The sequence below is a fragment of the Sphaeramia orbicularis genome, chromosome 2 (genome assembly GCF_902148855.1).
Source record: "Sphaeramia orbicularis chromosome 2, fSphaOr1.1, whole genome shotgun sequence".
In the NCBI taxonomy this organism is placed as follows: Eukaryota; Metazoa; Chordata; class Actinopteri; order Kurtiformes; family Apogonidae; genus Sphaeramia; species Sphaeramia orbicularis.
This window is the reverse complement of record NC_043958.1, coordinates 27520192-27547025: the sequence shown is the minus strand read 5'-3', so window position 1 is coordinate 27547025 and position 26834 is coordinate 27520192. Positions and strand designations below refer to the sequence as shown.

Here is a 26834-nt window from a genome sequence, read left to right as displayed (position 1 = left end):
TCCAGAGAGGAAAAGGCTCTATTCATGCGTGATGCCCGAGGTGTTAAACGGATCAAACAACGGTTCATCCTGTCAAACACTAAAGCAGGCCGGGCTACTGTGGGTCAGGGCAGTGGGAAGTGAGATGTGACTGAGTATTTGTGGAATCTTTCTGTGGGAAATGCTGACCATTATCACTGTTTTACAAGGGCCACATTCAATAAACATCAACCAAGTGCTGTTGAATCCTGCATTATGCGCACACAGGTGTGAATCATGTCCTATGAGCTCAAATGAATCATTAACATCTGGCAAGTGAAAAGCAGCAAATATAAACTCAAGAAAAACTTTATTAATGCCCTCAAGGAAAATCAGTTTGATCAAAACTCTAAATTTTGCATTTTGCGTATTAACACAAGTTCCTTATTCAGTCTTTATGTATTGTTTTTATAAGAATAATAATGACTGAAAGGAACAATTGGTTTTCTTGCTCTGGAAATAAACTAAGTGACACAATTTCCTGGATATAAATATATATATATAGGGTGGGGAAGCAAAATTTACAATATTTTGAAGCAGGGATTGAAAGACAGTGTATGACCAGTTAGTTTATTGAAAGTCATGAGAATTTAAATCTTCAAATCATATTTTACTGTATTTCTAACGGTCTTGTTGTCTACCTCAAGTTCAATTGCCATTTTTCTCATGGATTTGGTTGGATCCTTTAGGATTTTGGATTTGAGAGCTTTAATAAAAGCTTTGGTACGTTTTTTGTTGCTTCCTCCACTTCCAGACTTTCTCGTAATAGTTTTGCTCATAGTCATTCTCTTCTTTCCATTCTAAACAGTCTTTATGGACACTCCAACTATTTTTGAAATCTCCTTTGGTGTGACGAGTGCATTCAGCAAATCACACACTCTTTGACGTTTGCTTTCCTGATTACTCATATGGGCAAAAGTTTCTGAAAAGGTATGGATAATAGTGTTAGGTATGATTATGACATCAATATATGTTTGGTTTCAAAACAATTGACGTAGTGCCTGCTGAGAAAAAACAACTAAATGTTCATTGTAAATTTTGCTTCCCCACCCTATATATATATATATATATAATTTTTTTTTTTTTTGAGTAACTTAGTTCATTTCCAGAGTTCTCTCTCTCTATATAAAGAGTAAGGAGATGTGCTGAGAGCCGAGTCGTAACTGAACTTCCTTTTTTCCTTCTTTTGTTGTATTTTTTGATTTGTTCAGTAACAGTAAAACAATGGTTTTCTGTTTAAAAAAAAGATTAAGAAACTTGGGCTTTGATGCAGAAATGAATGGATAGATAAATGAAATAAGATAAAAATTGATTCATAAAATCAAACTCAAGACTTTTTAATGACTTGAGGTTTAATATTAATAAAGTTCGGATATAGCAGATGCTCTGTTTAGGTTTATTTTTTCAGCACTAGTTAATTGTCAAATTAATGTGACATATCAGAAAGACGAGTTGAATTAATGTATGTTCCTCTTTGTAAATGTGGTATTTAGTAATTATACAGCAAATCTTATTTAACTATAATCAGTGAAAATATTTGAATGATTTCAGTAAAGCAGCGGATAGTTTGAGTTTTATTAAATAATCTGAAAAGATTTACATCAGCTTTTCATCACTTTTAGTCCTACTTTAAGTGTTATTGCGCCTTACTGTTTAAATTATCCAGAATTCTTCCTGTTCTATTTGTACTTCTGTCTGTCTGTCTGTCCGTTGGTTAAAGCTTCAGAAGCAGAAGGCTTTAACACTGATGGAAACAAAATGAAAATAATAATGTGAATAAACGGTGAATAAATTGATTGACAAAGTCTGAAAAAAACTGGAAAACTATAATACATTACTTGCTAAGATATAAGAAATATAAAAATATAAAAAATGAGATATGAACAGTATCCCAGCTAGTTTGATTAAATTGGTGAATAAAAAAATAGACATTTTTAGAGCACAGTCATCCTGTCATAGATCTTTATTATCATAGAAAACAATCACATCAGTTAACCACATCTTCCATATAATAAAATAGTATAAAATTATTTGATTTAATAATAATTTAAACAACACCAGGCAGTTTAATGTCTTTACTTTCTCCATAAGGAAAAACACAAGTAAATTTTCAACAAATGATCGGTCATGATTTCCAGACAATGTGAACAGTACTTCTATACAAGTATGACTTCTTTGGTTTCTGGTAAACGACCAGTCAAACCTTCATATACCACCACAAGGTTTTATGACAGGACTCTGGGGTTTTTCTTCACAGTCTTTTCAAACATGTGAAACTCATGCGAAGCACCTCTGCAGGAAATGACTCATATGTGTGTAGACGTGCTGATAGGCCGATCCCCCGAGGCCGTGGTCCTTATCTGTGTACCACTGAAACAAGACCATTGCATTTAATTTTCACTTTGCTGTTAATGGCTCTCAGACACATAAAAGCGTGTTGTTCTTGTTTGTATTTTTCCAGGTGGCTCACCATCGCCTCAAAGTCCACCTGCTCGTTGACCAGAGCTTCAGAGATCTCTGCCGCCTGCTGGAAGTGAACGTTGTCTGGACAGAAAAACAGCAAAAGAAAAATTTACCCATAAAGACCCAAACATCTGCCATCAAACAAAAGCATCTATTGATCTAAAATGTTTAATACATGTTGATCCATTAATCCTATCAATACAGGTTTGATGGGTTGAGTTGCAGCAAGAAAGCCATTGTTGAGACTTCAGAATAATAAAAAGAGGCTTGCCTGGGCCATGAAACACCACCAGTGGACTACTGAAGACTGGAAGAAGGTGTTTTGGACTGATCAAACCAGCAACTGGAAGTCTTCTCTTCACAGTTGAAACTGAGACTTGCTTACTACGACCACTACTGAGCTGTGCTTGAAGCTGTTGTCCTGTGAGTCTCCTATCACTCCAGCTGTTGACTCTCAGAAACTTGTCTTCTGATTCTGTTGTGACTTTGGCTCTGCCAGACCTCTTCCTGTCAGCATTTCCCCCAGTTTCTGAGTGCCTTTGGATGGTGAAGGAAACTGGACTTACTGACACCTCGACTTTCTTGGCAATTTCTCTGTAGGACAGACCTACATTTTTAAGTATTATGATGGTCTGTCTCTCTTCTATCATTAATTGCCTTTTCCACTTTTCCATTTTTATACTAACACACTACTTTCTGCAGTACAATACTGTTCAAATAATGCTCACAGCGGTATGGTACCAAAGTGTGTTCCAACACTACTTTCATGCAGACAGAGGGGGTTGGAAGTAGTTAAGAAACGTTGGGACACCTGTAGGAATTGGTAGCACCAACTTTCGAGGCTTGATCAACCTCCATTGCTGCAGAACTGCTTTAAGTTGTTAACCCATTTCATGTTCGCCTTTTTGTATAATTCTGAAATGTACATTATTTTCAGTTTTGTTTAACCTTACCTTTTTTTTTTTTTTTTTTTTACCTCTGGCAGTTCACCGCTTACCGTTGTACCATTTCAACCTGTTCGTTGGACATGAACTGCTTGAATTTCAATACTGGAAAAATTGGGGTGTTCTAAAACTTTTGACTGATAGTGTACATGTCCTTGTTTTGTTTCTCACTTTGTCATGATGTATTTGGGAATAAAAAGGGGCCTTTTAGGTTTATTAACGTCAGACATTTATGATCAGAAATGTTCCATCTGCAGCACAGTGGGAACTGGCAACCTGGATGCTGAAAGGCTACTGACTCTGTGACTGGAAGACAGGTGATGGGCGGAGCCTCAGACCAAAACACACAATGACAACATAAACATCATTTCAGGGCTGACACTGAGCTTTTCAAATGTAAATATTCTGGCTGGACTACTACTGTCAGTGATATCAGTATTTGAAATGAACATGATTCCTTAATGTCTGGTGACAGTCAGGGCCATTTTATAATTACTTAGAACATAATTCCTACATACTGCACCTTTAATGATAGATTTTGATGAAAAAGTCACTTTTTCTTTAATTTTTTCCATTTGTGATATAATAACCCTCAACTTTAACCTGATTTTTTATGAAAGTCTACATGACCAGTGAATTAAATACAGGAGAATATCTGATTTTCACTGAAAAAAGCAAAATACAGAGGATAATATTATAATAAATGGTGATAAATCGCTTAAGAAATGCTAAAATAGAACTGCCACATAAGTAGCACTGGGTCTTTATGGGTTAAACAAAGAAAGAGTTAATGTGCAATTTGTGCTGCATCAGTAAATATATGAAACAGATGAAGAGCAAAACAATCATCTTGTCACATTTCAGCTGCTGATATGACTGTGACATGTGACATCAGTCTATCATAAATCATTCACTTCTCTTCATCAACTGTTTTTGCTTCTGTTTACTGCTTTGTGAGTTGTTGAGCATCAAGGAACATTTTTTGAATTAACATATGTGATTAATGATGATTTTCTGGTGTTATTTCTGTTCAGGAGGCTATGATGTTATGGACTAAGTTCTGATCATAGACTAAAAACATAGGTTTTTAATTTAAAAAAATAATTTTAAGTGATGTAATAAGCTTTGCATTGGCCTCACCTGTCGGGGTTCATTTTGTTAGTAATGATCAGCTTGTTCTACATAATCCCTTACCTATGATTTGTTCTACAGTCCTCTAAAAATCAGTCTTAGTAATAAGAATAAAATTGTTAATAAAAATTCTGGGTGTACACCAGAAAAAAGGTAAAAAAAAAAAAAAGAAAAGCAAATGAAAAATCTACTTTGAGGGAATTAAATCTTTTGTTCTTGTGAAACATTGTTTGAAACATAATCACATTTCTAAAACCCCATCTTCATTTCCTGTGGAACTCTGGTAATTTGTAAAAACTACGGAGGTCGTCTGTGATCCTAATCCTGTAATACCTGTAACCTCCAAAGTGAAAGGTGTGATTATATTAATGTTAATGTTAATAATATCAGTTTAGCCTTTCTGTGATTTGGTGGGAATTGCAACACTTTGTTTCTTCTGTGCATTTATAGTGGTGAATAATGATTTTGTTACCAGGAGAGAAATACGTGATTTTTCCTAAATCACATCTGATCTTAACTAGATCAGGGACAGGCCGATTCCATATCTGAAATCAGAATGTCTCCGGCACAGCAGGGTTTTCAGATATACACAAATATATTGTCATTAAATTCTAAGTGGACATATCAGTAATTATTAATAATTGGACTAAACAAGCATTTTATGACCAAGGAGAAAAAGCAGGTAAACTATTTGCATGGAGAATTAAAAAACAACAGGCTGAAAGAACCATTCTTAGTATCAAAACAACCGACGACAATCTGACGTCAGACCCTATAGAAATAAACAAAAGCTTTAGAGCATCTCAGAAATTATTGTATCAATCAGATTGTAATCCAAATGCTGAAATCCAGAATACATTTCTAGACAGACTACCTGTTTTACTCTGTAGAGTGCGTACAATTAATACTAGGATAACGATGTGCTATCAATTTATTTATTAGATCACAGGTGAACATGCTACAGCAACAGCAGAAATCCTTCAGTGGCACACCCCTTCTTACTCCGTGCACATGATATAAAACAACACACCAAGTATCCAATAGGTGGAAGTAGAACATTGTGTCACTTCTTAAACTTAGATATTCTGTATAGAATATTACACTACCATTCCAAACTCGATCAGAGGAAAATGAACTGACACTTGACAGTCCACTCACAATCAATGACATATTAGAAGCTATAAGTGACATGAATAGTGGTAAAGCACCTGGACTGGATTGGCTGCCAGTAGAATTTTATAAAAGGTTTAAAAATAAGTTAATACAGCCACTACTTAAAACGTTTAGAAAGTCTTTTAAACTGGTCTCCCAGAATCATTAAGACTAGCCACAATTACTCTTATTTTAAAACCTAACAATCTACCAACAGAGTACTCATCATATAGGGGTATTAGTGTCATGGGATGTGATACGAAAATAGTATGCAAGGTGCTCTCCAAAAGATTAGAAAAATATGTGCCAAATGAAATTGCTGACGATCAACCAGGTTTTATTAAAAAAAAGACAAGGTTATCACAATATCAGACACGTTCTAAATATATTATTTGAGAAACACGATGCAAAAGATACAGCAATGCTGGCAGTAGATGTATGTCAAGCATTTGGCAGAATAGAGTGGAATTAACTTTTAAAACTACTCCCAAGATTTGGATTAGGAGAAACATTTATTCAGTGGGTTAGATTGTTATACACAAATCCTACTGCACAAATTCTTACCAATTTCAAAAGCCTTTAGTCAACCAGTGTTCAACTAGACCATTACTGATCACATTAACTTTGGAACCTTTGGCAGTGAGAACTCAAGAAGGAATATCAGGTATCAATATTGGAGGATTAAGTTATCTTATTTCATTGTTTGCAGATGATATCATATTTTTCCTTACAGATCTCAAAAATACCCTTTCTAACAGAAAAAAATCCCACTGTAAACATAGAATTTACAATTGCCACAGATGGTTTTAAATATTTAGGCATCAAAATTATTCCAGATAAACAAGATATAATATAAACAAGATAGTTACTACAAACTATAACCCCCTGGTAGAAGAAGCCACAGAAACATTAAATCGATGGTCTAATTTATGCATATCCATGACAGGGTGAATAAATATTATAAAAATGCAAATTTTACCAAAATTTTTATATTACTTTCAGACCCATCCCTTGCCATTACCACCTTCTTTCTTTGATAACTTAAATAAGGGATTCAGTCAGCTCATTTGGAATAACAGGAAAGCAAGACCAAGTCTTACTGAAAGAGGAGGTCTTCAAATTCCAAGTGTAAGATGGTACTAGATGACGGCAGCACAGCTAACATCAGCTTCACACTACTTTTATACAAAATCACCTCCAGCCTGGGTAAATGTTGAGCAACAGTCTATTCCAGAATTACCAATATGCAATTATCTTTAGTCCACAGATTTACATAAACTGAAAAAAACTAAGAAAAAAAAAAAACATTCTTGAACAATACATGGCACACAGCGCACAAACATCTGGGAGAACATGTAAATATATCCCAGTTTATTCCTCTATGGAATAATGACCAGTTTATACCAGGCAGAAAGGTGGAGGACTTAAATTATGGAAAATTAAGAGCATCCAGACAATTAAGGAAGGATCTGTATATTGTTGGAAAATTGCTTACATTCAGTGATCTGTCTGAAAAATATAAAATTCTGCCAAAACATTTTTACAAATATTTACAGGTTAAAAGCTATTTGTCATCTAGGTCTAAGGAAATTATGTATTATTATCATTATTTGAGCAAATGGGAAAACAGGGAGAGAAAGGCCTATTATCGAAATATTATAATCTGCTTAAGTCAAATTCTAAAGAGTCAGCAATAGGTACACTGAACACATAGAGACATGACATACAAGAAGACATAGATGAACAAGAAAAGCACTCGGAGAGCGCAGACCTCCACCAAGGCCGAACAGTGGGGCCCTCCCATGGGCCCCCCCACCCCCGATCACCACCAAAATTTAATCATTTCTTCCTTGTGCCAGTATCAACATTTCCTGAAAATTTCATGAAAATCCGTCCATAACTTTTTGAGTTATCTTGCTAACAAACAAACAAACAAACAAACAAACAAACAAACAAACAAACAAATAAACAAACAAACATACACGCATGCACGCACACAAAGCAAAGCGACCACAATACCTCCTGGTGGAGGTAATAAGACTGGAACCCGGCCTGTTTGAAGGCCCAAAAACAAACTATAAATACACAACTCAACTTACTACAACATAAATGGTTAACGAGGGTTTATATAACCCTTGAAAAAATCCACCAAATGACAAGTCATATTCCTGATACATGAACTAAATGGCAAGATAATAAAGGAACTCTTATTCACTGTCTATGGGAATGTCCAAAGACACAAAGATTCTGGAATGAGGTCATCAATTGTACATCTGAGGTATTTAACGTCAAGATTCCATTTTGTGCCAAACTCTGTATCCTGGGAATATATCTTTAGGATTTTACACATCTAAGAAACAAACTAAAGTGTTGGACTTTGGACTGTTGCATGCCAGGAGAGCTATCACTTTGCTATCACGGAAGCTATCACGGAAGCTCCTTCTTTAAAGCAATGGATAAAAGAACTATCAGAGTGCATCAGACATGAAAGACTGACTTCTATTACCAAAGGAAAAGTGAAGGAATGTGTACATTTATGGGAACCTTATATGAACATCATGGTATGTCTGGTATGTATGGTATGGTAAGTTTACCTGGTGTGAATGGGTGAGTGTATGAGTGTTTGTGTTGTTTTGATTCATATTCTTTATGTATAATATTATTTACTTTGTTTACCTTTCATTATAAAACTTGAATACCAATAAAAAATATTGTGGGGAAAAAAAAATTAGTCATTGCAATGGCATCCAATTACACTGGTATTAGATATTTAATATGTAGTTTGTCAGGGTGGAGTTTGTGGTTTAATCACCTTTGTTTTTAGGATAAATCAGTTAAATTGTCATTGTATATTTATTTCTCTATTTTCTCAACCAGTCAAAATAGACCTAAATCAATAAAAAAAACTATGGCCTCATCCTCTTTTGCCTTTAATTAAAACAACTTAGGTCTGGGCATTGTTACAGCTTAAACACTAGTTACACTGGTTTATTTCTACCATTAAGAGTCTGCTCTAGACCAGCTCTAAATCTAAAGTGTCATGAACCAACTTCTGTTATGATGTGGAGCTATATAAATAACATTTGATTGATTTAATTGATACTTCAGACCTGAGAATCTCAGATAAATGCTCATTCTTATGTTCACTTCTTTCATCATGTATTAGAAAACGTTTCATCAGATTATAACTTTTTTAGCCTGGCCAGCCATCCGTCTTTCTCAATGAGTAATGCATCCGGATTTGTGAGGCTTGAATCCAAATATGAAGGCAGGACTACCAGGCGCCGTGTAAACCAATCACAGATGAGATGGATGTGATGTAATTATGCGACGAGCAGATCCCTAATATCAACGAACCTTAGCATGTTTCCATCATGGCGTGCGGTTGTGTTGGTCGAGTAAAAACTTTGGGGAATGATTACTGTCACTTTTGTCAGAGAAACTTGAGAATACAAGGTGTAATCTGTAATTCAACCCTTATTTTTGAATCAAACAAACAACTGACAACAGATGTAAAGAGATTTGTGGACTTGGAATTGATCATGACTCATGACAGAACAAAGTTGAAGAAGTGTGATGCATTGCAAAACACCCCAGACTTGTGGTTGGTCTGTATAGAAAAGATAGTGCATATTTCACAGCAACTGGCCCAATTCCAGACTGTTTTCTCAGTGCTGAATACACTGAAAAAAACAGATGGCTGACCAGGCAATGACGTTTCTATGTAAACCTGCAGAAACCTCCCTTAAACTGTTGGAAAGCTGGTGTATTATCATGATGAGAGATTGTGTCAACCATTCTGATAATTTTGTTTTGTCTGTGACAAATTTAAGACCAACACAGGAACCTGAGAACAAACTACGAACATTTTACTTATAATAACCAGAACTTAGCTGTTTCTTCGCTCTAGTTTCAAGATCCAGTTTTGTCTTTCAGTGGCTAGACTGTACAGATTCAAGAGTTTGAGCCATGAAAACCTGCCATGAAAATTTTTTGCTGAATAAAAACAATCTGGTTATACTTAATAATATCTGGGTTCTCTATAGATTTATTAACGCTAAGGTTTAAGATCTGTTAGAACAAAAATATAGATAAAATGACCATGTGTTTACAAAAAAAAAATAAAAGTGGTAATAACCAGACTGAAATGTAAATGTGTTTATTATTATGGAACAGATGTGAAATATTTAGATTGAAATTGAAAAAAAAAAAAAAAAAAATCATGTTAAAGAGTAAAAATGGAGGGAAAGCATGTTTAATCTGAGTTATGATTACAAGGGGTCTGTGGAAAAATTTGTCCCATGTTTTTCTTTGAGACAAGCCACACTGGAAAAACTGAAAAATCATAGTTAAATGTGAAATCATTTCTATCTTATTTATAGACCTTTATTGTATTTCTCTTTGTACTAGGATCAAAGAATGGGCTCATAAACTCATAAAAACATATGAGATCCTGTGTCCTTGGTAACTCACCGTCAGCTGTTCCATGAACCAGCAGATACTGCACTGAGTGGAAATTTTTCGCTCTCTCAGTCACTGTCGAGTTCTGCAGAAAATAAACGCAGTTGTGCAACAGGAAGTTGGTTTTTATTATAATATTTAGCAGAAACGAGAGGCAAACTTACAGCGTAGAAACCCTCATTCAGCGCTGGTGGATTCATGTAACGTTCGGTGTAGATTGAATCTGAAGAAAGATTAATGGAACACAGCAGGTTTATTTGATAATAGTGAGTTCTTAAAGTTACTTTGGTGATTCTGTAGATAGAAATGTTGCTTAAAAATAGAAATTATACCGTAATATTTCCACTTGGAGACGGGAGCAACTGCCATTCCACACTTAAAAACTCCACTGCCAGCTCCCAAAGCCATTGATGTTACATAACCTCCATAGGACTGAATAAAACAGCAACAAAAACACATCATTAACTGATATAGTGTCAGTATAGTGTCCTGCTGTTTTATTCTTCCACTCAACTACAACTCAGAAGTAAATATTTCACTTTGGATTCCACTACATTTATCTGACAACATGAGATTCACTTTTCAGGTGTAGATTTTAGGCAATAAATAACAACAAACATCTGACATCTTACAAAAAGCAGTTTGTATCAGCCACAGGACAAGGACCTCAGCTCCAATAAGAAGTCAATGCTGAAATGTTTTTAATTTGCAATTTCACTTCCTTCCCCAAATGCTGCTCCAAAAAGTCCTGACTCCGATAGACTTACATTAAACGTCTATCTTAAAATACCATGTCAACCACGTTTCCCCCAAAACTCATTGTGTTTGGGTTAGTGGTTTTATGTTGATCTGGTTCATCTTTAACTATTTCCCTCATTATGTAGATCTTCAGGCTTTGATTGACGAATCTGAATGACAGCTCGCTCATCTGGACTTTTGGAGTTTTTATATAACACATTTTTTCCTGACAGAAAGCTCAGCTGTAGTTCTTTTTTACCAGCTTTCACTAAAAGACTTTAAAAAAGGCTCCATGACTTCTTGTCATCCCACATCTCTGCTCCTTTTGTCCAAATAAAGTCACTTCAGGCTCCAAAATGCAATATCTGAATTGCAAACTATGGCACTTCAGAAACCACTGGGCGACATCACAGTTTCTCCATCCATTATTTATATACTGTCCACGATATCTGTTCACTTTTCTGATGTCTGAGTAGTTGACAGCTCTGGCAAAATTTCTCATATGGTTTCATTTCGCTTAATATTGAAATCATCAAATGTGTCATACAATCAAAGATCAGCGGAGAAGTTGAAAAAGTAAAAGTTTTTTCTTTCTGTCATTTATTTATTTAAGGAATATTATCTAGTTTATTGACATTTACGTGTTATTTTTTCCAGAGAGAGAAACAACAAAGGCAACAAACATTTAGCTAGTTATGTCAAGTATAAATGGATTTCAATTATTCTGTAACAGCACCAGTGAATTCATGCACAAACATTAGTTTGCTATCAGTTTGTTTTTCATTTATGTCTTTCTTGCTAATATCTGGGTCTAATCTTAAATCTGCAACCATTTTAGAAAGAGTGTCAACAATGACAATAACTGAAAAATATCAAAATATAATTTTCAGTCAAATAATCCATCCCCACAGCTCCTAAGTCATTCAGAAATGAAGGGAAACCCTGTATTTAAGTGGAATTTTTTTCCCTGGAGATTCTTTACTTACAGTGCAGGATTTTTACTCAGCTGTAGTGGAACTTTTACTTTCAATTTCTTCCACCACTGCATATTCTAAAGGGCTGATTTATAGAGCAGTCTTGTGGCTACTTACCCATCCCCAGATAGCCACTCTGTCTTTGTCAATGAAGCCCATGTTGATAAAATTCCTAAAATACAAGATATGCAAAAGACAATTCACATTTCCTGTCTACCAGAGAAACAAGTCAAATCCAGTTTTGCCAAACTTTCCTGGAAAACGGTAAAGCTGCATCTCGCCTTCCTTACCTTGCCGCCGTTATCTGATCTTCCACCTCATAGGTCCCCAGTCGTTTGTAGATTTTATGCATTATCTCGTCACCTTGGTAACCACTTCCTCTTCCATCAAAGCTGGCAACGATAACTTTTTCAGTGCTGGCCAAGTAAGTGGACCAGCCCACCCTGTATGCAAAGTCTACTTTCTGACTGCAGGGACCAGCGTATCTGAAACATGGAAACGCATCCAGTGGATGAGTTAATTTTCACCTTTAATTTGGGGAGTGGAATGTCTCCAACTTTTACTATGTCCTTACACATCTATCAGTAAGGGATACTTCTTTGATTCTTGGAAGCCAGGAGGCAAAAACATCTGATACCAGAGATCTGTTAAAACATCCACACAAACATATATTGATCATTTTCAACTTTATAATAGTTTGTTAAACATTAACTTTGCTGAATTCACTTACCAAAGCCATCTATTTCAATGCTGCCACGGCGCATGGTGGGCATGCCTATGTCAGATATTAGGCTGGAAAATTCATCATTGCCCTCCAGAACCTTCACCTCTACAATGCAAAGGAAGACAAAGTCATTAGAATAAAATCTATTTCCTAGGAAATTTATATTTCCTAATATATTGTTAGAAATTAATTTTTCAGCTTACCCCCATTTTTGTTATCCATAAGAGAGTGGTACGGAATTCCAGGACCTTTAGACAAAAAAAACCCCCAAAAAAAACACATAATGATGTCATTTTAATACAATTTGCACAAACAGCTCTGGAAAAGTCAGAGGAAAAAATGAAAACATTAAAAAGCAACTGACCGCTGCAGCTCATACGGTAGTAGGAAGCATTGTGGCTGAAATAGGCTGAGATATACTGACACCGCTCTCTATTTATGGCACACGTTAGACACGTCGACTCCTCGTCTTTTATCTGCCTAACATGCATAAATACACAATGTCAGTCTAAGAAAGACTCAAAAGAAACCTTAATATGCACAAAAATCACACAAAAGAAAGGCGGTTCAGTGTTAATACTTTTCTTGATTAATTGATTAATTGTTTCGTGAATAAACTGAAATCACTGAAATATCTTGTTTGGCCCACAATCATAAGAATATTCAGTTTACGATTACAGAGGTACAAAGAAACCAGACAATATGAATTTAACAAACAAGTCTTGAAACAATATTTGGTGATCAATTTAACAGTTAGATTATTCATTATTTGTTGCAAAACTGGACAAACTTAAGACATTACAGGTACACGTTCCTTCCTCCCGGCTTATTTCCCTCTTGGTTGCTTGAATAGTATCTGTAGAACAAAGCATTTCACATTCAGTTTTCTCTGAATCTTCATCATATACATTACAAAGTGTTTCTATGTAACCAGTCCCTGTAGGATGTTACAAATCACCATAAGCTTTAAAGTTAATTTGACAGATTATACTAGTTCTAGGACAAGACTTCTTTGGCGTGGATTTTCTAGAGGGAAAATCAAATCCTGTCATTGTTCTGGACATCTATCAATGCTCTGTACACTTTATTTGATTATTTCATATGTGTTGTGTCAAAAACATATTCCTCCAAAGACACTGATAACATGGGAAATGTGACAAATTGCTTGGATATTAGCTCGCTTGTTGTAAATACAATCATTAGCAGCATGGTAGAATGCAAAATTTAAGTACACAACAGCTGCTAACAGAGACGAGAAGGACAGAAATGCCTGTAATTTAGTAATCATGTTGTATTAACAGCTTAAAGTTACAGTGCTTCAGAGTTTTTTTTTTTTTTTTTATTGCACGGCAAAAAAACTTTTATCATATAGTGGTCTGAGAGGACACGACACATGACTGCTTCTACTACTTGGTTGTGTTTCATAGTGATACTTTTCCATAAAGAACAAAAAACAATGTCAGATTTATCTGTCTTTAAATCATATATGTCTTTTGATTTGGACTGAGAGAGGAAAGCTGCAGAAGGACAAAGTGTATTTTCAAGTTTAGATGTTTTTTTTTTTTTTACCTCCTGATCTTGGCTCCTGCAGCTTTTACCAAACAAATAAAAACAAGAGACTCTTTGCATTTCCTCATTTCCTAACTTCTTGACCAGAGGTTGAAATCTGGAAACTGATCTTGATGCGCCTTCAATCCTCACTCCTACATCACAGAGTGAGGATTGTTGGGGCAGATTTGCTTAATTCTTACCATGTGACATGTAAAAGAGGTGTGACTCATGTCTGAATTATACAAAAAATGGCAGGATCAGGAGGAGCAGGACAATTTATCAAATATGTAATGGAACATTATCCATTACACACAGACAAGTCAATCAGTTAATCAAAAATGTATATCAACACTCATCTAGTAGACAGATGGAAGTCTAACTAAATGACAGACATATGATGAAGCTTTTCCACATGTCGCATTTAACCGATGTCTGTAAAAAATGATTTTTCATTTTCACTTCTACTCCTCTTTCCTCAGCTCCAGCCCCACTGACTGAATTTCTGGCGAGAAGAGATGAGCAATTGAGAGGAGGGGAAGGTCAGCAGTTTTCAAAAGTCTCTGTTTTAGTGATTTGAACAAGCTGAAGAGGCATAAATGAAGCAAAAGCTCTGTGTTCTCTTTAGGTCCATGCACAATACTCTATTTTAGCAATTTTTTTGAAGTCATACAATATCACAACATGCATCACAAGGTTTTAGAAATGATATTTTAATAAAAAAAAAATGCTGTAAAATCTTGATGGGACTGTCATGAAGCTTATACTTACATTTTATCTTCAGTTACTTTCAGGATGCTGATTACTTCCCAGTCTCCAGAGGTGATTGGAGTGGTTTTTCCCTGCATGAATGAACCAGACATGGGTGAAAACTACTAACTGTTCATTCAAGATCTTGTGTCACATTCTGTAAAGTGGCAATTTGGCTCACAGGAAAGATTAAGCAGCTGAAGTGACTCTTGTGGTAACAGTATAGAATATGAAAGCTCTCACTGCACCTACCCCGACTACATGATGGATGTGTTTATACTTGTTGTGACTCATCAGCAGGTAGTAGCTTCTCTTGTCTGGGGCAAACACTGGTTCTGGTGGTGAAAACTACAGAGAAAAACATGTATTACAGAAGACCAGAGTAGGTTTTAGAAATGCAACTTGTCAGGGATCCCATTGTTTCCTGGATCATCATAATTGTATGCCTATAACTGATCTATAAAAAGATCTCTTACATTCTAATCCTCATTCCTGTAGACTTTCATATGAGCATTTCAATTTGATGATATAATATCATAATTAATATCTTACAAGTGTTTTTTTCTGGCCGTGTTTTAAAGCCTGACTGTCTTTTGGAAAGCTCTTTATCCTCTGTGCGTATTATCACATCATAAACTGAAGTAGATTTCCTATTAATTATTACTGCATGAAAAACAGAAATAAAAATGATAGCTTGCAATGTTACAGACTAATAAATCTAGAAGAATTAAGTCAAATTAGTTCTGATTATTGTTAGTATTTCATACCCAGCTAAATGAAAATAGCTTTACATGAAAACACAAGATTTCCCCAAACATTGTACATAGTTTCCCATGGCTTGATAAATGGTCAGCTGTTCCAGGACTTCAGGGAAACTTTTTTTTTTTTTAATGTATAAACATACCCGTCCAATCCAGCCTGTGGTACTTTTCACCTCCAGGTTCTGTAAAAAGCAGGGAGAGAAAAAATATCAGGCTGCTATAAATATATAAAGAGAAAATTCACAGGAAGAGGTTAACATGTGCAGGAGGAGCTACAGCTGTCAAAAGTTAAAGATACCTTCACTTGAGGTACAACAAAACATGTTTTTTTCATGAAATGGAAGGTTGTACACAATTCATGTAGTGCAAAAGTGCAATTTGGATGATTCTCAGAAAACCCAAAACCAGTGAAGTGACAGTGAAAATGCATTTCATAACAAGGATTTCACAAGGGCATTTCACAAACACATGCATCTCTTAGAGCTAAACAGTTTGACCACAGCACTAGTCAGCAATATCTGAGACTATTCTAAAATGCATGCCCTTAGAGAACTTATATGTATTATCTATGCTAACACTAAAAATGTTAAATAAAAGTATCACTAGAATGGATAGGATAAAGAGTTCTGATGAAATGCCACAGGCCGACATGTCACTGTGAATGTAGGTGACCACTAGAGGGGGAAGTGAGCCACTTTGCTGGGGTCCCTCGCCAAAGAAATTCGGGGAAATCTAATGCCATCTGTTAAGAAACAACTTTCCGAACCAAAGACAATGACAAAGAAATTAAAAATATAAGTGTTGCTGTTATTTTGTCCACTGGACACAGCTGTAAGCTAAAAGAATGCAGTTTGATGCTGAAATGTCAGCCTTTCTTCTACACGAATGAATTTGATTGTGAAGCTTATAAAGTTATGAAGTTACTGTGTCATGTTAATATATTTCCAGCAGTTTGTTGATCCGCAGTTCAGAACAAATTGTGACAGTTCTGACCTTGTTCAGATGATTCCAAACAGATCTTTAGAGCAGGTTTTGACAACATAAACCATACAGAAACACAGGTGATTTGTGGTTTTATTACCTCCGCCATGGAAGTTATGTTTTTGCCAGGGTTTGTTTGTTTGTCTGTCTGTCTGTCTGTCTGTCCGTTAGTGTGCAACATAACTCAAAAAGTTATGGACAGATTTTGATGAAATTTTCAGGATTTGTTGGAAATGGGATAAGGAAGAAATGATTAAATTTTGGTGGTGATCGGGGGTGGGGGGGCCCACGGGGGGGCCCATTTCCAACAAACCCTCAAAATTTCATCAAAATCTGTCCATAACGTTTTGAGTTATGTTGCACACTAACGGACAGACAGACAGACAGACAGACAAACAAACAAACAAACCCTGGCAAAAACATAACCTCCTTGGCGTGGGGGGGGCCCACGGGGGGGGCCACTGATCAGCCTTGGCGGAGGTCTGCGCTCTCCAAGTGCTTCTAGTTGTGGCTGTTTTCTGTCTAAAAACAGAGCTAAGCTAACAGAGCTATAATGTAAACTATCAGCTGACACAGCATGTGAAGATTGTAAGACACAGTTTTTATTTTGATTTAGTTTTGTTCGACGGTGAAAACAGAGGTGTGTAAACAATGAGCTTCACACTTTATTCAGTGAATGATACAGTCAATGGATACATAGCGTTGATTACCTCCGCCAAGGAGGTTATGTTTTTGCCAGGGTTTGTTTGTTTGTCTGTCCGTTAGTGTGCAACATAACTCAAAAACTTATGGACAGATTTTGATGAAATTTTCAGGGTTTGTTGGAAATGGGATAAGGAAGAAATGATTAAATTTTGGTGGTGATGGGGGGGGGGCACTGATCAGCCTTGGCGGAGGTCTGCGCTCTAGTGCTTCTAGTTCATTGCTGGTTTTGGTAGGCCGTGTGTTCAGGTATACCATTTCCCCTGTTGTTCTGAATATTAATACTACATAGAACCTCTTTAACTGGAAAAAACTGGTGTCACAACAGAAAAAGTTCTTCATAAATTCCATCTAAGCTGCACAGTATTTGTGCAATTAAATGTTTCATGAAACTTTGTTGTTTAAATAGGAAATAAAAGTGTCAGTGCTTGCGTGGATTTATATATTCTTACTGCGGTTAATAGCAGCTGATGTTAAATTGTTAACATGATGGTATCAACACAGAATAAACAGGTCTGTAAAACCTTCACCTTTTCTCCCATTCAGTAAAAACTGTGTGTATACATGTTTTATTGCTGCTGCAATAATTTCTGTGGGTTTTATTGTGCAACTTTAACTCATGTTAGGTTTTTTCATCTCTGGTCATGCATGTAGGTGTCCATGTACAGCAAAGACGTGTTCATAACACCATGTTTTACCTCTGAAGGATCCCAGCTGGACCCAGTGAAGTCGTAAATCTGGAGGATGAGGTGGGTTTGTACTCTTTTCAGCCACTGGACGGCCAATCGGTCATCTGTCACCCATGTAACTGTGGCCAAGTAATGTTCACTGCAAGAGCAAGAAAAGAAAAATAAACCATAATGACACTTTGGCAAACACCTCTGCTTGTCTGGGGAGAAAATTCAGTTCACATTTTAGCACCACTTCTTCTTTCATTACCTTGAGCTGAATGAGGCTGGTACAAAAACCTCAGTAATGTCTGTTACATTATCAGTGTCCACAACGAAGAGTTTCACTGTAGGGTTGTTTGCACCTGCCTGCACAAGACAAGAATGTAAGGTGTACCAGATAAGTATCATGATTCTACTAGAGAGAGTAAATATTGCACAATTATCATCCCAAATCTGAAAGTAATCCATGCAGAGGAGTACAGAGATCTCAGAACAGGCCTGGTGTGATGAACTGATGTCCCACCTTTGGATATCTGATGGAGATAGTACGTGGGTACTGGTCATGGCCGAACCAGGTGTACTCAATATTCGGGACTTCACTGTCGTTGAAGTGAGCAAAAGCCACATACTTCCCTCCAGGTGACCACCAAAAGCCCTGAGCAGATGAGAACATCTCCTCTGCAAAGGTGAAAGTGTGAGATTAAGATTGAAGACTCTTGGAAATCCTGCTTTTTTAAAAATTTGACTATTGCAAAAATAAACGTGGATCCTGTGAGCTGCATAGTATTTGGTGGGTGGGGTGATATGGTCTCAATACATGTTGAATTAAGCTCAATTAAATTCGGTTTGGAGGCTAATTTTTGCTCGTGTTGAAATTTAGGGTTCATTTTGGTTTTAATTAATTATTTGTCATGGTCAGAGTATGACAACCACTTGTAAAAGCAACAATTCATAAAAGTGATGATGCACCAATAAACATGTAGACAATGCTGTGTCCTTCTCTTCTTCTGTCATTTTGCTTCCTAGGTTACATCATACACATGCTTCTGGATGCTATCTAACTGAACATTTACATAATATATTGTGATAATTACAATTTTAGCGCTTATCCTTGGTGTTATGTCATTAAATTCTAAAAGAAATTGAACTAGAATGTGTTACTTAAAGAATTAAATAGGTTCTAAACAGATTTAACCTCCTAAGATCCAGCTATGGGTTTTCTGTCCACATTTGTGGACAAGAGTTTCACAACTTTATACATAAAAAAGAAAAGAAAACTGTCCACCACAAAGGACATTCCATAAAAATTTAAAAAACTGCATCTGAAAAAACTGTTGCATCATGATGTTTCCAATATAGACACTTATTTAATAAAAAACAAAAAAAGCTTGTACTTTGCTGACATTTGCTCGGTCTCAGGAGGTTAAATTTGTGTATTTAGGACTTTTTTACAGCCAAGGTTTAAGGTTCAGTATGTGATATTTAGAGACATCTAGTACTTAAACTGCAAATTACAATGAAATGAATACTCCATCTCTACTAGGGTGGCTGCAAAATACACACAAATCCCACCTTTGTTTTATCTGCTCTGGAGTTTTTAGTTTAGGTGATTTTGATTTGATTTGATCAATTAGAACAGAGCTATTTCTATGTAATAACCGACTAATTACAGTTCTCAAAATGCACCAGTTTCACCTTTTTGAGAACTATATTTTCTGTAAAACAAGAATTCTGAATAAGTACATTTTTGTTCAATAGATACATTCTGTGTACATTTGCTTTTGTACACTATGTATTAAATCAGGTCCACACTCAAACATAGCAGATAAACCTAAACACTGAATAACGGCTACTAGAAATTGGTGAGAAGGAGAAGACTATTTGGAGCTACTGTAGAAACATGGTAGAATGTATTTATGGAAATCTGCTTTCTCTGCAGATATAAACAGCTCATTCTGAAGTAATGGCATGAGAACATAATTCTGAATATTACATTCCATTTCTGTAATTACTAACTCCTAAATGCATTTACATTGCTAACACTGGACATCTAGAACATTTGCATGTTATAGCAAGTTACAATACTTTGAAGTACTGAAGTAAAATGGCAATGGTTACTTTCACAGTACTGTGGCACGAAATATTGGTTTGTCTCTTACCACAGAGCCAATCAAATGATTCGAATTCTGCACTTTGAACGTTGTCCCAGTGGCTGATTTATATTCATTAAAAACCTGGGCAAATTCTTTACATTACACGTTTCACGTTGTTTGCCTACATGCTGAAACTGAAAGTGTGAATAGACTCACAAACCAGCTTCCAGTAACTGGTACCCTAGCCTTTTCCTGTAACCGGATAGGCACATGGCATGTGTGGTGCTTATTGCCACAGTATTGTGGCAGCAGGGTGACAGGTTACAGGTCACCAGTCTACACATGATATAATGAGGCTCTGTGGTAATAGATAAATGAGAAAGTAGTCCCACAGTACTGTGGCAATAGCCACTTCAAATTAAAATACATTAAAATACTACATTTTAAAAGGGTAATTAGTAATCTGTAGTGTATTACATTTTATAAATAAGTTGGAGTCCATTTCATAAGGTCCTCCCACCACTGTCTATGGATTACAGACCTTTTTGAAGTAAATCATAGCAGTTTATGGCAATTTTTTTACCCAACTTTTGAGCAGTTTTTTAAGTCCTCAATACCCAAATTATTCAGCACCTCAGAAGTGCTTGAAAGAATCAATTAGTTTGTTGAAACACAACTTTTGAAATGACTACTAGTATAGCTGAGTAACTCTGGCCTTTCAGTACTGTGACCTTTCAAAATATGACATGAAAACTGTTCTTCATGCTCCACTTACCCTCATAGACCCAGTCTGGGATACCATTGAAAATCAAATTCTCCTCTCCACTGACGGTGACCCTCTCTGCTGGCGTCTTGGGGCTGGTCTTTACATACACGTCATTGTTCCAAACATAAGCCTATGAATTTCAAGAAAAATACAATCAATAGTCATATTTGTTTTTTGGGCTCAGAGGACCTCATTCTGACATCCACTCCTTTGCTCTGACTTATAAGTGTTTGGAAAAGGTGTATTTGATCACCTAACCGATCACCTTCAAAGCAGAACTCCAGGGAAAATTTATCATTTTAACCAAGAGTGGTGGAGGAAGTGTTAAGATCATTTATGTCTGAAAAAGTGCAAACACCACACTGTGAAAATACTCCACTACAAGTTATTGTAAAGCAATCAAAACCTTATCTTTATTCAAACTGTTGATTATTATGACAATATACTGGATCACAAATCCATTAACCCTAACCACTTGCTATCTATAGAAAGTTAGAAATAATACCCTGCACTCAAATAGCTTAAAGATATGTATTTAAGTACAAACTCAAAGACAGAGTGGTGGATGAAGTGTTCAGACCTGCAACTTTAGGAAAAGTATTAATACCACACTGTGAAAATACTACAATACACCTGAATTAAGAAAAAGTATGCAAGTATTATCAGATAAATTAATGTAAGTTTTTGTTGTGCAGTAAAATGGTCCATGTTTAACTTTTCTATATATTTCTTTACTAAAAATAATATAAAAAGAGTGCAATTCAATAATAAAACCAATGAAAACACAAATCAAGAACCAGAGTAAATTATGGTAAAATTAAACATTTTATTTACTGTAGACAGACAAATGATGCAAACTTTCTTGTATATTTTGTTTCAGGCTGCATGTGCAGTATGAGTAAGACTAGATTTTATAAGATTAGTTGAAACTAACAGATTGTAAAACCCTTTGAGGTGGATATTTGATTTAGGATCTAAATAAAACTGCATCAAAATGAATAAAATTATTAAACAATTTGAGTTTGTTATGTGGGTGCCCATATTCAAAGTAAGACAGAAAGTAAAGCTAAGCATGTAAAAGTCCAGAAAGAACTTTATAAATAAATAAAATCCAGTGTGAGGACTGCCCAGCGTTAACCTGTAGCACAAAAATAATGTGAATTATACTCATCACCTGTAATAAATATTTGTGCTGAGTATTAAACAACACTCAGAGGCTGAAGAGTACGAGTTACAGCTGGAGCAGGCATGTAGAAGTGTCAATAATAATAATAATAATAATAATAATAATAATAATAATAATAATAATAATAATAATAATAATAATAATAATAATAATAATGTCATCATCTAAAGCTGATAAAATTACTCCCTCAATAAACGTGTTTCTATGATGCAACAAGAAGATTTGTTTATTTACAAAAGAGACCTATTTTCTGTCTTAAAACTAAATTTTTCATGAACTCTGGAGAAAAAATGGCCTGTTTTCAGCTTTGTGACATTTCAAGTGAACCCAAGAGGGTTTTTGAAGAGTTTATTTAGTTTAAGGAGGATGATAACATCTCAAGCCATCCTTCAGTATATCACAAACATTCACATTTAAACATTTATGTTGTTTTCACTTGATAAATCTGAAAAGTAACTAAAGACAAATGTAAAAATAAAGTACAAAAAAAAAATAAAAAGTACAACATCACAGATGTAGTGAAGTAGAAGGATAAACTTGCATGGATACTCTATGACTATTAACCAGTTTGTGTGTGAACTTACTAATTTGTTTCCTTCAGGAGCCCAAGCAAAGTATTGGATGTGATGAGGAAGGTCAGGGGTTGCCAAAAACGTGCTGGAATTTAGAAAGGTTGAAAAAAATAAACTCTTAAATAATGTACTTAGCATGCATAATAGAACATTTAGATGTTGTCACTCGTATTTTTTTTTCTAAAAGACCTGCCAACGCATGCTGGTAAAACTCAGTAAAATATGCTGCATGATATTGTTGCCCTTATTTGGACTCTTACTTTTCTTTCATGTCATATATTGAATATGAAGCAGTGAATGAATGTCTCCAAAGCTGAGGGGACAAAACAAAACAAAGCAATGCACATTAACACAGGTGATTTTTTCATTTAATCCTAAATGTTGCACAAAGCTGATGTTACCTTGGAGTGATTGCTCATGAATGCAACATACTTGCGGTCGGCAGACAGTTGGTAATCATAAGCATTTACTCTATCCTGTGGCAGAGAAAAAAAACCACATATCTGCTAGCAGAGTTTGACCACAACACAACACGTGTTCACATGACTTATCACATGGTTGTCATTATTATGACAAAAGAAGCAGTGAGAAAGCCGACTTACAAACGTGTTTTTGCTTAAGAACTCTGACTGATTATTATTAAGCACATCGTAAAGGAAGACGGAGCCCTGAGACTTGTGGAGATACTCGTGATCTACAGCAGAGGAAGAGGAAAAATGTCTTAATTACAGTACGAATAAAAACAAGCATGACTTTTAGTGGTGGACATTGAAAAGGCTGGAGAGGACACACAAAGCAGGGGGAGCATTTCTAGAATTTATAACTGTATTTTCACCAGTAATGAAACGTTAACTGGATGGCAAATCATCTTTTTGATTGTATACATTCAACAAAACCTAGACCAAGAAAAAATGGAAAAAAAGGAAAACACTGTAAAACACAAACTTTTGCGAAACAATGGGGTAACAAAATCTGTTTAAAGTAATTCTTCAGCATGTGTCTGCACTAAAAGTCTTCATCTTAATTGCTTAAAACTGCAAAGTTTGTGTGATGTTTTATTTTAATATCTCAGAGAACTGCTGGTCTGGCTTTTGATGTGCAGTGAATCTGATTTGTTTTTACCGAAGCAGTGGTACTAAATAGTGTTAAATCATTTTCAGTTCATTATACAATTCCGCTGGGACAAATGTGGCCACTGCCTAGGTAGTTAGTTAAAGGAGACACTGCAGCTGTTACATATGTATGAAAAGTTAGGAAAATGTGAACTAGGGGAATCAGTGAGAACAGTGGATTCAGGTTTCTTCTAGTTAAGGTGAAAATACTGTGAACACTGAGAAAAAAAAAAGTTCTTTTGGAAAATGATCACTAGTTGTCAGAAGACTGGTCTGCAAAATGTTCAGAGTGACAGTCAAGTTCGAACTCCACATTAGCGTCTAAACCCTGAGGAGCTTTCCCTCGTCTATTTTGGTCCATCTCAGCAAATGGAATGGACTTCTTCTCTGACAACTGCCTTACTGATGTGTTTAGATCATCTCTATTTTATAATGATTTATAGTGATATAATCTGCAGAAAATCAAGGTTTAATCTTCACATATGTAGCCAGTTCTAACTATTTTGGGTCAATGTCAACTTCCCTCATTATCGCTGGCACATTTTACCCCACAGACTCTAAATATGACTTGTATCAAATAATGGCTTTAATTATTATTTATTGAAGCCAAGTTCAGTATCTTATTTTGTAGACTAGACTGATTAACATGTAAGAATTCCCAAAATATCTGTTTTAAATAAGACCGAGACCGAATACATTCACCTGACTTCAGGGTCATTTAGGTTCCCCGAACATACCACAAATCTAATCTGCGTTAAACTGAAGAAATGTTTTTTTTTTTTTAATCAATGTTCTAGATAAGAAAAGCCGTAATTTAAAACAACAGTATATATTACAGTTGTTAACCTAATTAACAGGCAAAAACCCCCACAGACAAATACGCAGAACTGCAAAATAAAATTGGCATTGATATGACCTAACAGAAAAGCTTTCTAATTTATAGTTAAACTGTCTGTTTTATCCCAGACATTAATATTTCACCTCTACCTCAAAGCCTGGTAGTAGTTTTGTGTAGTCAATTTCAAATCAAATCAAGTTTTATTTATATAGCGCCAAATCATTACAAAGTCATTTCATGACACTTTACATCTAGAGCTGGTCAAGACCAGACTCTTGATAATTTTGGTGTCTAATCTAAGAAAGACAGACAGACAGACAGACAGACAGAAAGAAAGAAAGAAAGAAAGAAAGAAAGAAAGAAAGAAAGAAAGAAAGAAAGAAAGAAAGTAAGAAAGAAAGAAAGAAAGAAAGAAAGAAAGAAAGAAAGAAAGAAAGAAAGAAAGAAAATGGTGTCCTGAGTGGAGGTTCACAGACACATCATCATTTGGGGAACTGACAATTATATAATTTTATATATAACATGAGACATTGTTGTGTGGTTGTAAATTTATTGTGTATTGCGTACTGTTAATAGTGGCTATTGTAGCTGTGTGTAAATAATTCATCATCATGATTATGATAACAATCATTTGACTGTACTGATGCCTCCAGAGGCATCAGCATAGTCAAATGATCCTGGATCCAGAACTTAGGACACTTCAAGTGGCTTGTTTTCCCTCCTGGCTCAACATGTCCTCTTTTCCCCTAACTATTTGAGTACGGGGGATGCAATATGACATGTGATGAACCCAGATCACGAAATTTCATTGTGACAAAATGATGTAACATGTGGAAACACTGAAAGCATAAACAAATACACAAACTACCACATTAACATAACAGCAGAACTTGCAGATGTAGACACTAGAAGGATGGATTCATCTGAGTTAATAAGTAACTACAAATAAAAGGACCATTGCAGATGATAAAGGAGCAGATTTACAGTTTAGAGCTCACCCACGCCTTATTATCACTCTGTTTTACTGTTTAATTTCTCACAATGGAGAACCGCCCACCTGAGATCCACCTCATGTTGTAAGACTTAGGCTTCAGTGAACTGTTGAAGACATCATCCAGGCTGAAGGACCTTAGGTTTTTATTTCCACCCTTGTCCTCTGAGAAAAAAAAAAAAAAAGTATTTGAAACTGCTAATCTGGCCAGTGCCGCACACACACATTCACACAGATATCATCATCATAAAAGATGATAACAGGCTGAAACAGATTATGTCAAGCGGAATATTGCCTACGTCAGTGATAGTTTGTCTGGGATATTTAAGGAATGGTCATGACAGGGGGTGTATGGAGCTATGTAAGGACATACATGCATAGTTTAAAACTGTACTCCTCCTTTTATGTCGAGATTTAACCATTTTATCTGTTTATTAAAACAAATCACACAAAAAAATCAATAATTTCCAGTATTTCAATTATCTGTTTAGCTAGGTATGTATAATTAAGAAAATTTAAATAGATTCTGTTTTTTTTTTTTCTTGGACAAGGTGTCATTTAAAACCTATCCAAAGGATCGTACGTAATGACGCGTGCGTACGGTTTTTCAGTTTTAAACGGCACCAGAACGCAGACGAACATTGGATTACCAAAAAAATGAGAGTAATTTAAATGCAGAAACTCACCTTGTAGATAAATAGCAGTTGGAACCGCTATTAAAATTACAACCACAACCACACCAAAGACTCCGAGGAGCACTTTGGCAACAGAAACCTGTGAGAAGTGAGCGCAAAAAGTCAGAAAACCGCAAAAAGCGTAGCATTTCTCCACCCTGCATCGAAATGTGAGGATAATATTTGTGAAACACCACCAACCATTGTTTCTGGTCCTAGATGAGGCGTAAATCCAGGATGTGTCAGACCGTTTGACGACCGGAGGAAACTAAAGTTACGCTGCACAGATGGCGTCCCGTTAAATATTATCCCAGCCGAAGTTTCAAAGGTGGGACAATAAAAGTGGAAACGGACTAAAGTTCGTCAGGTTTCAACGTGTCTTCGTGTTTTGAGGAAGTGCTCGCTGTCTTGTCAGGCTGTTCCCCAAACTGGTCTCATTCATGCGCCGAGGAAAATCGCGACATCCCCTCGACGATACAGATTACTTCGAAGACACTGTAACATGATGAGGATGATAAGGATGAGGATGATGAACATGAATATGCCCACAGCTCACAAAGATGTTATCATTAATATGAACAAGC

General features: G+C 35.8%; 1 protein-coding gene across 1 annotated transcript; it reads right to left on the bottom strand.

Annotated features, from left to right (window-relative positions):
• Positions 1-1966: 1966 nt before the first annotated feature.
• LOC115430293 (dipeptidyl peptidase 4-like) lies at positions 1967-26834 on the bottom strand. Its single transcript, XM_030150238.1, has 26 exons — positions 26452-26834; positions 26263-26350; positions 25643-25741; positions 23238-23329; positions 23037-23111; positions 22896-22948; positions 22648-22720; positions 20887-21007; positions 18542-18696; positions 18287-18384; positions 18046-18175; positions 15808-15846; positions 15156-15251; positions 14925-14995; positions 13408-13461; positions 12970-13085; positions 12809-12853; positions 12612-12710; positions 12456-12525; positions 12172-12366; positions 11999-12053; positions 10502-10601; positions 10334-10392; positions 10182-10254; positions 2489-2562; positions 1967-2388 (listed from the first exon to the last, which is right to left on the bottom strand). The coding sequence occupies exons 1-26, from the start codon at positions 26452-26454 to the stop codon at positions 2296-2298; spliced, it is 2226 nt and encodes a 741-aa protein (XP_030006098.1). The 5' UTR covers positions 26455-26834; the 3' UTR covers positions 1967-2295.

What these genes read in the sequence shown, in the direction of transcription:
- LOC115430293 (XM_030150238.1), bottom strand. An exon ending in CTCCTGAAGGAAACAAATTA is followed by an intron (nt 21,008 to 22,647) that starts GTAAGTTCACAC and finishes TGAAATTCATAG; the next exon opens with GCTTATGTTTGGAACAATGA. An exon ending in GGTTCATGGAACAGCTGACG is followed by an intron (nt 2,563 to 10,181) that starts GTGAGTTACCAA and finishes TTTTCTGTCCAG; the next exon opens with ACAACGTTCACTTCCAGCAG.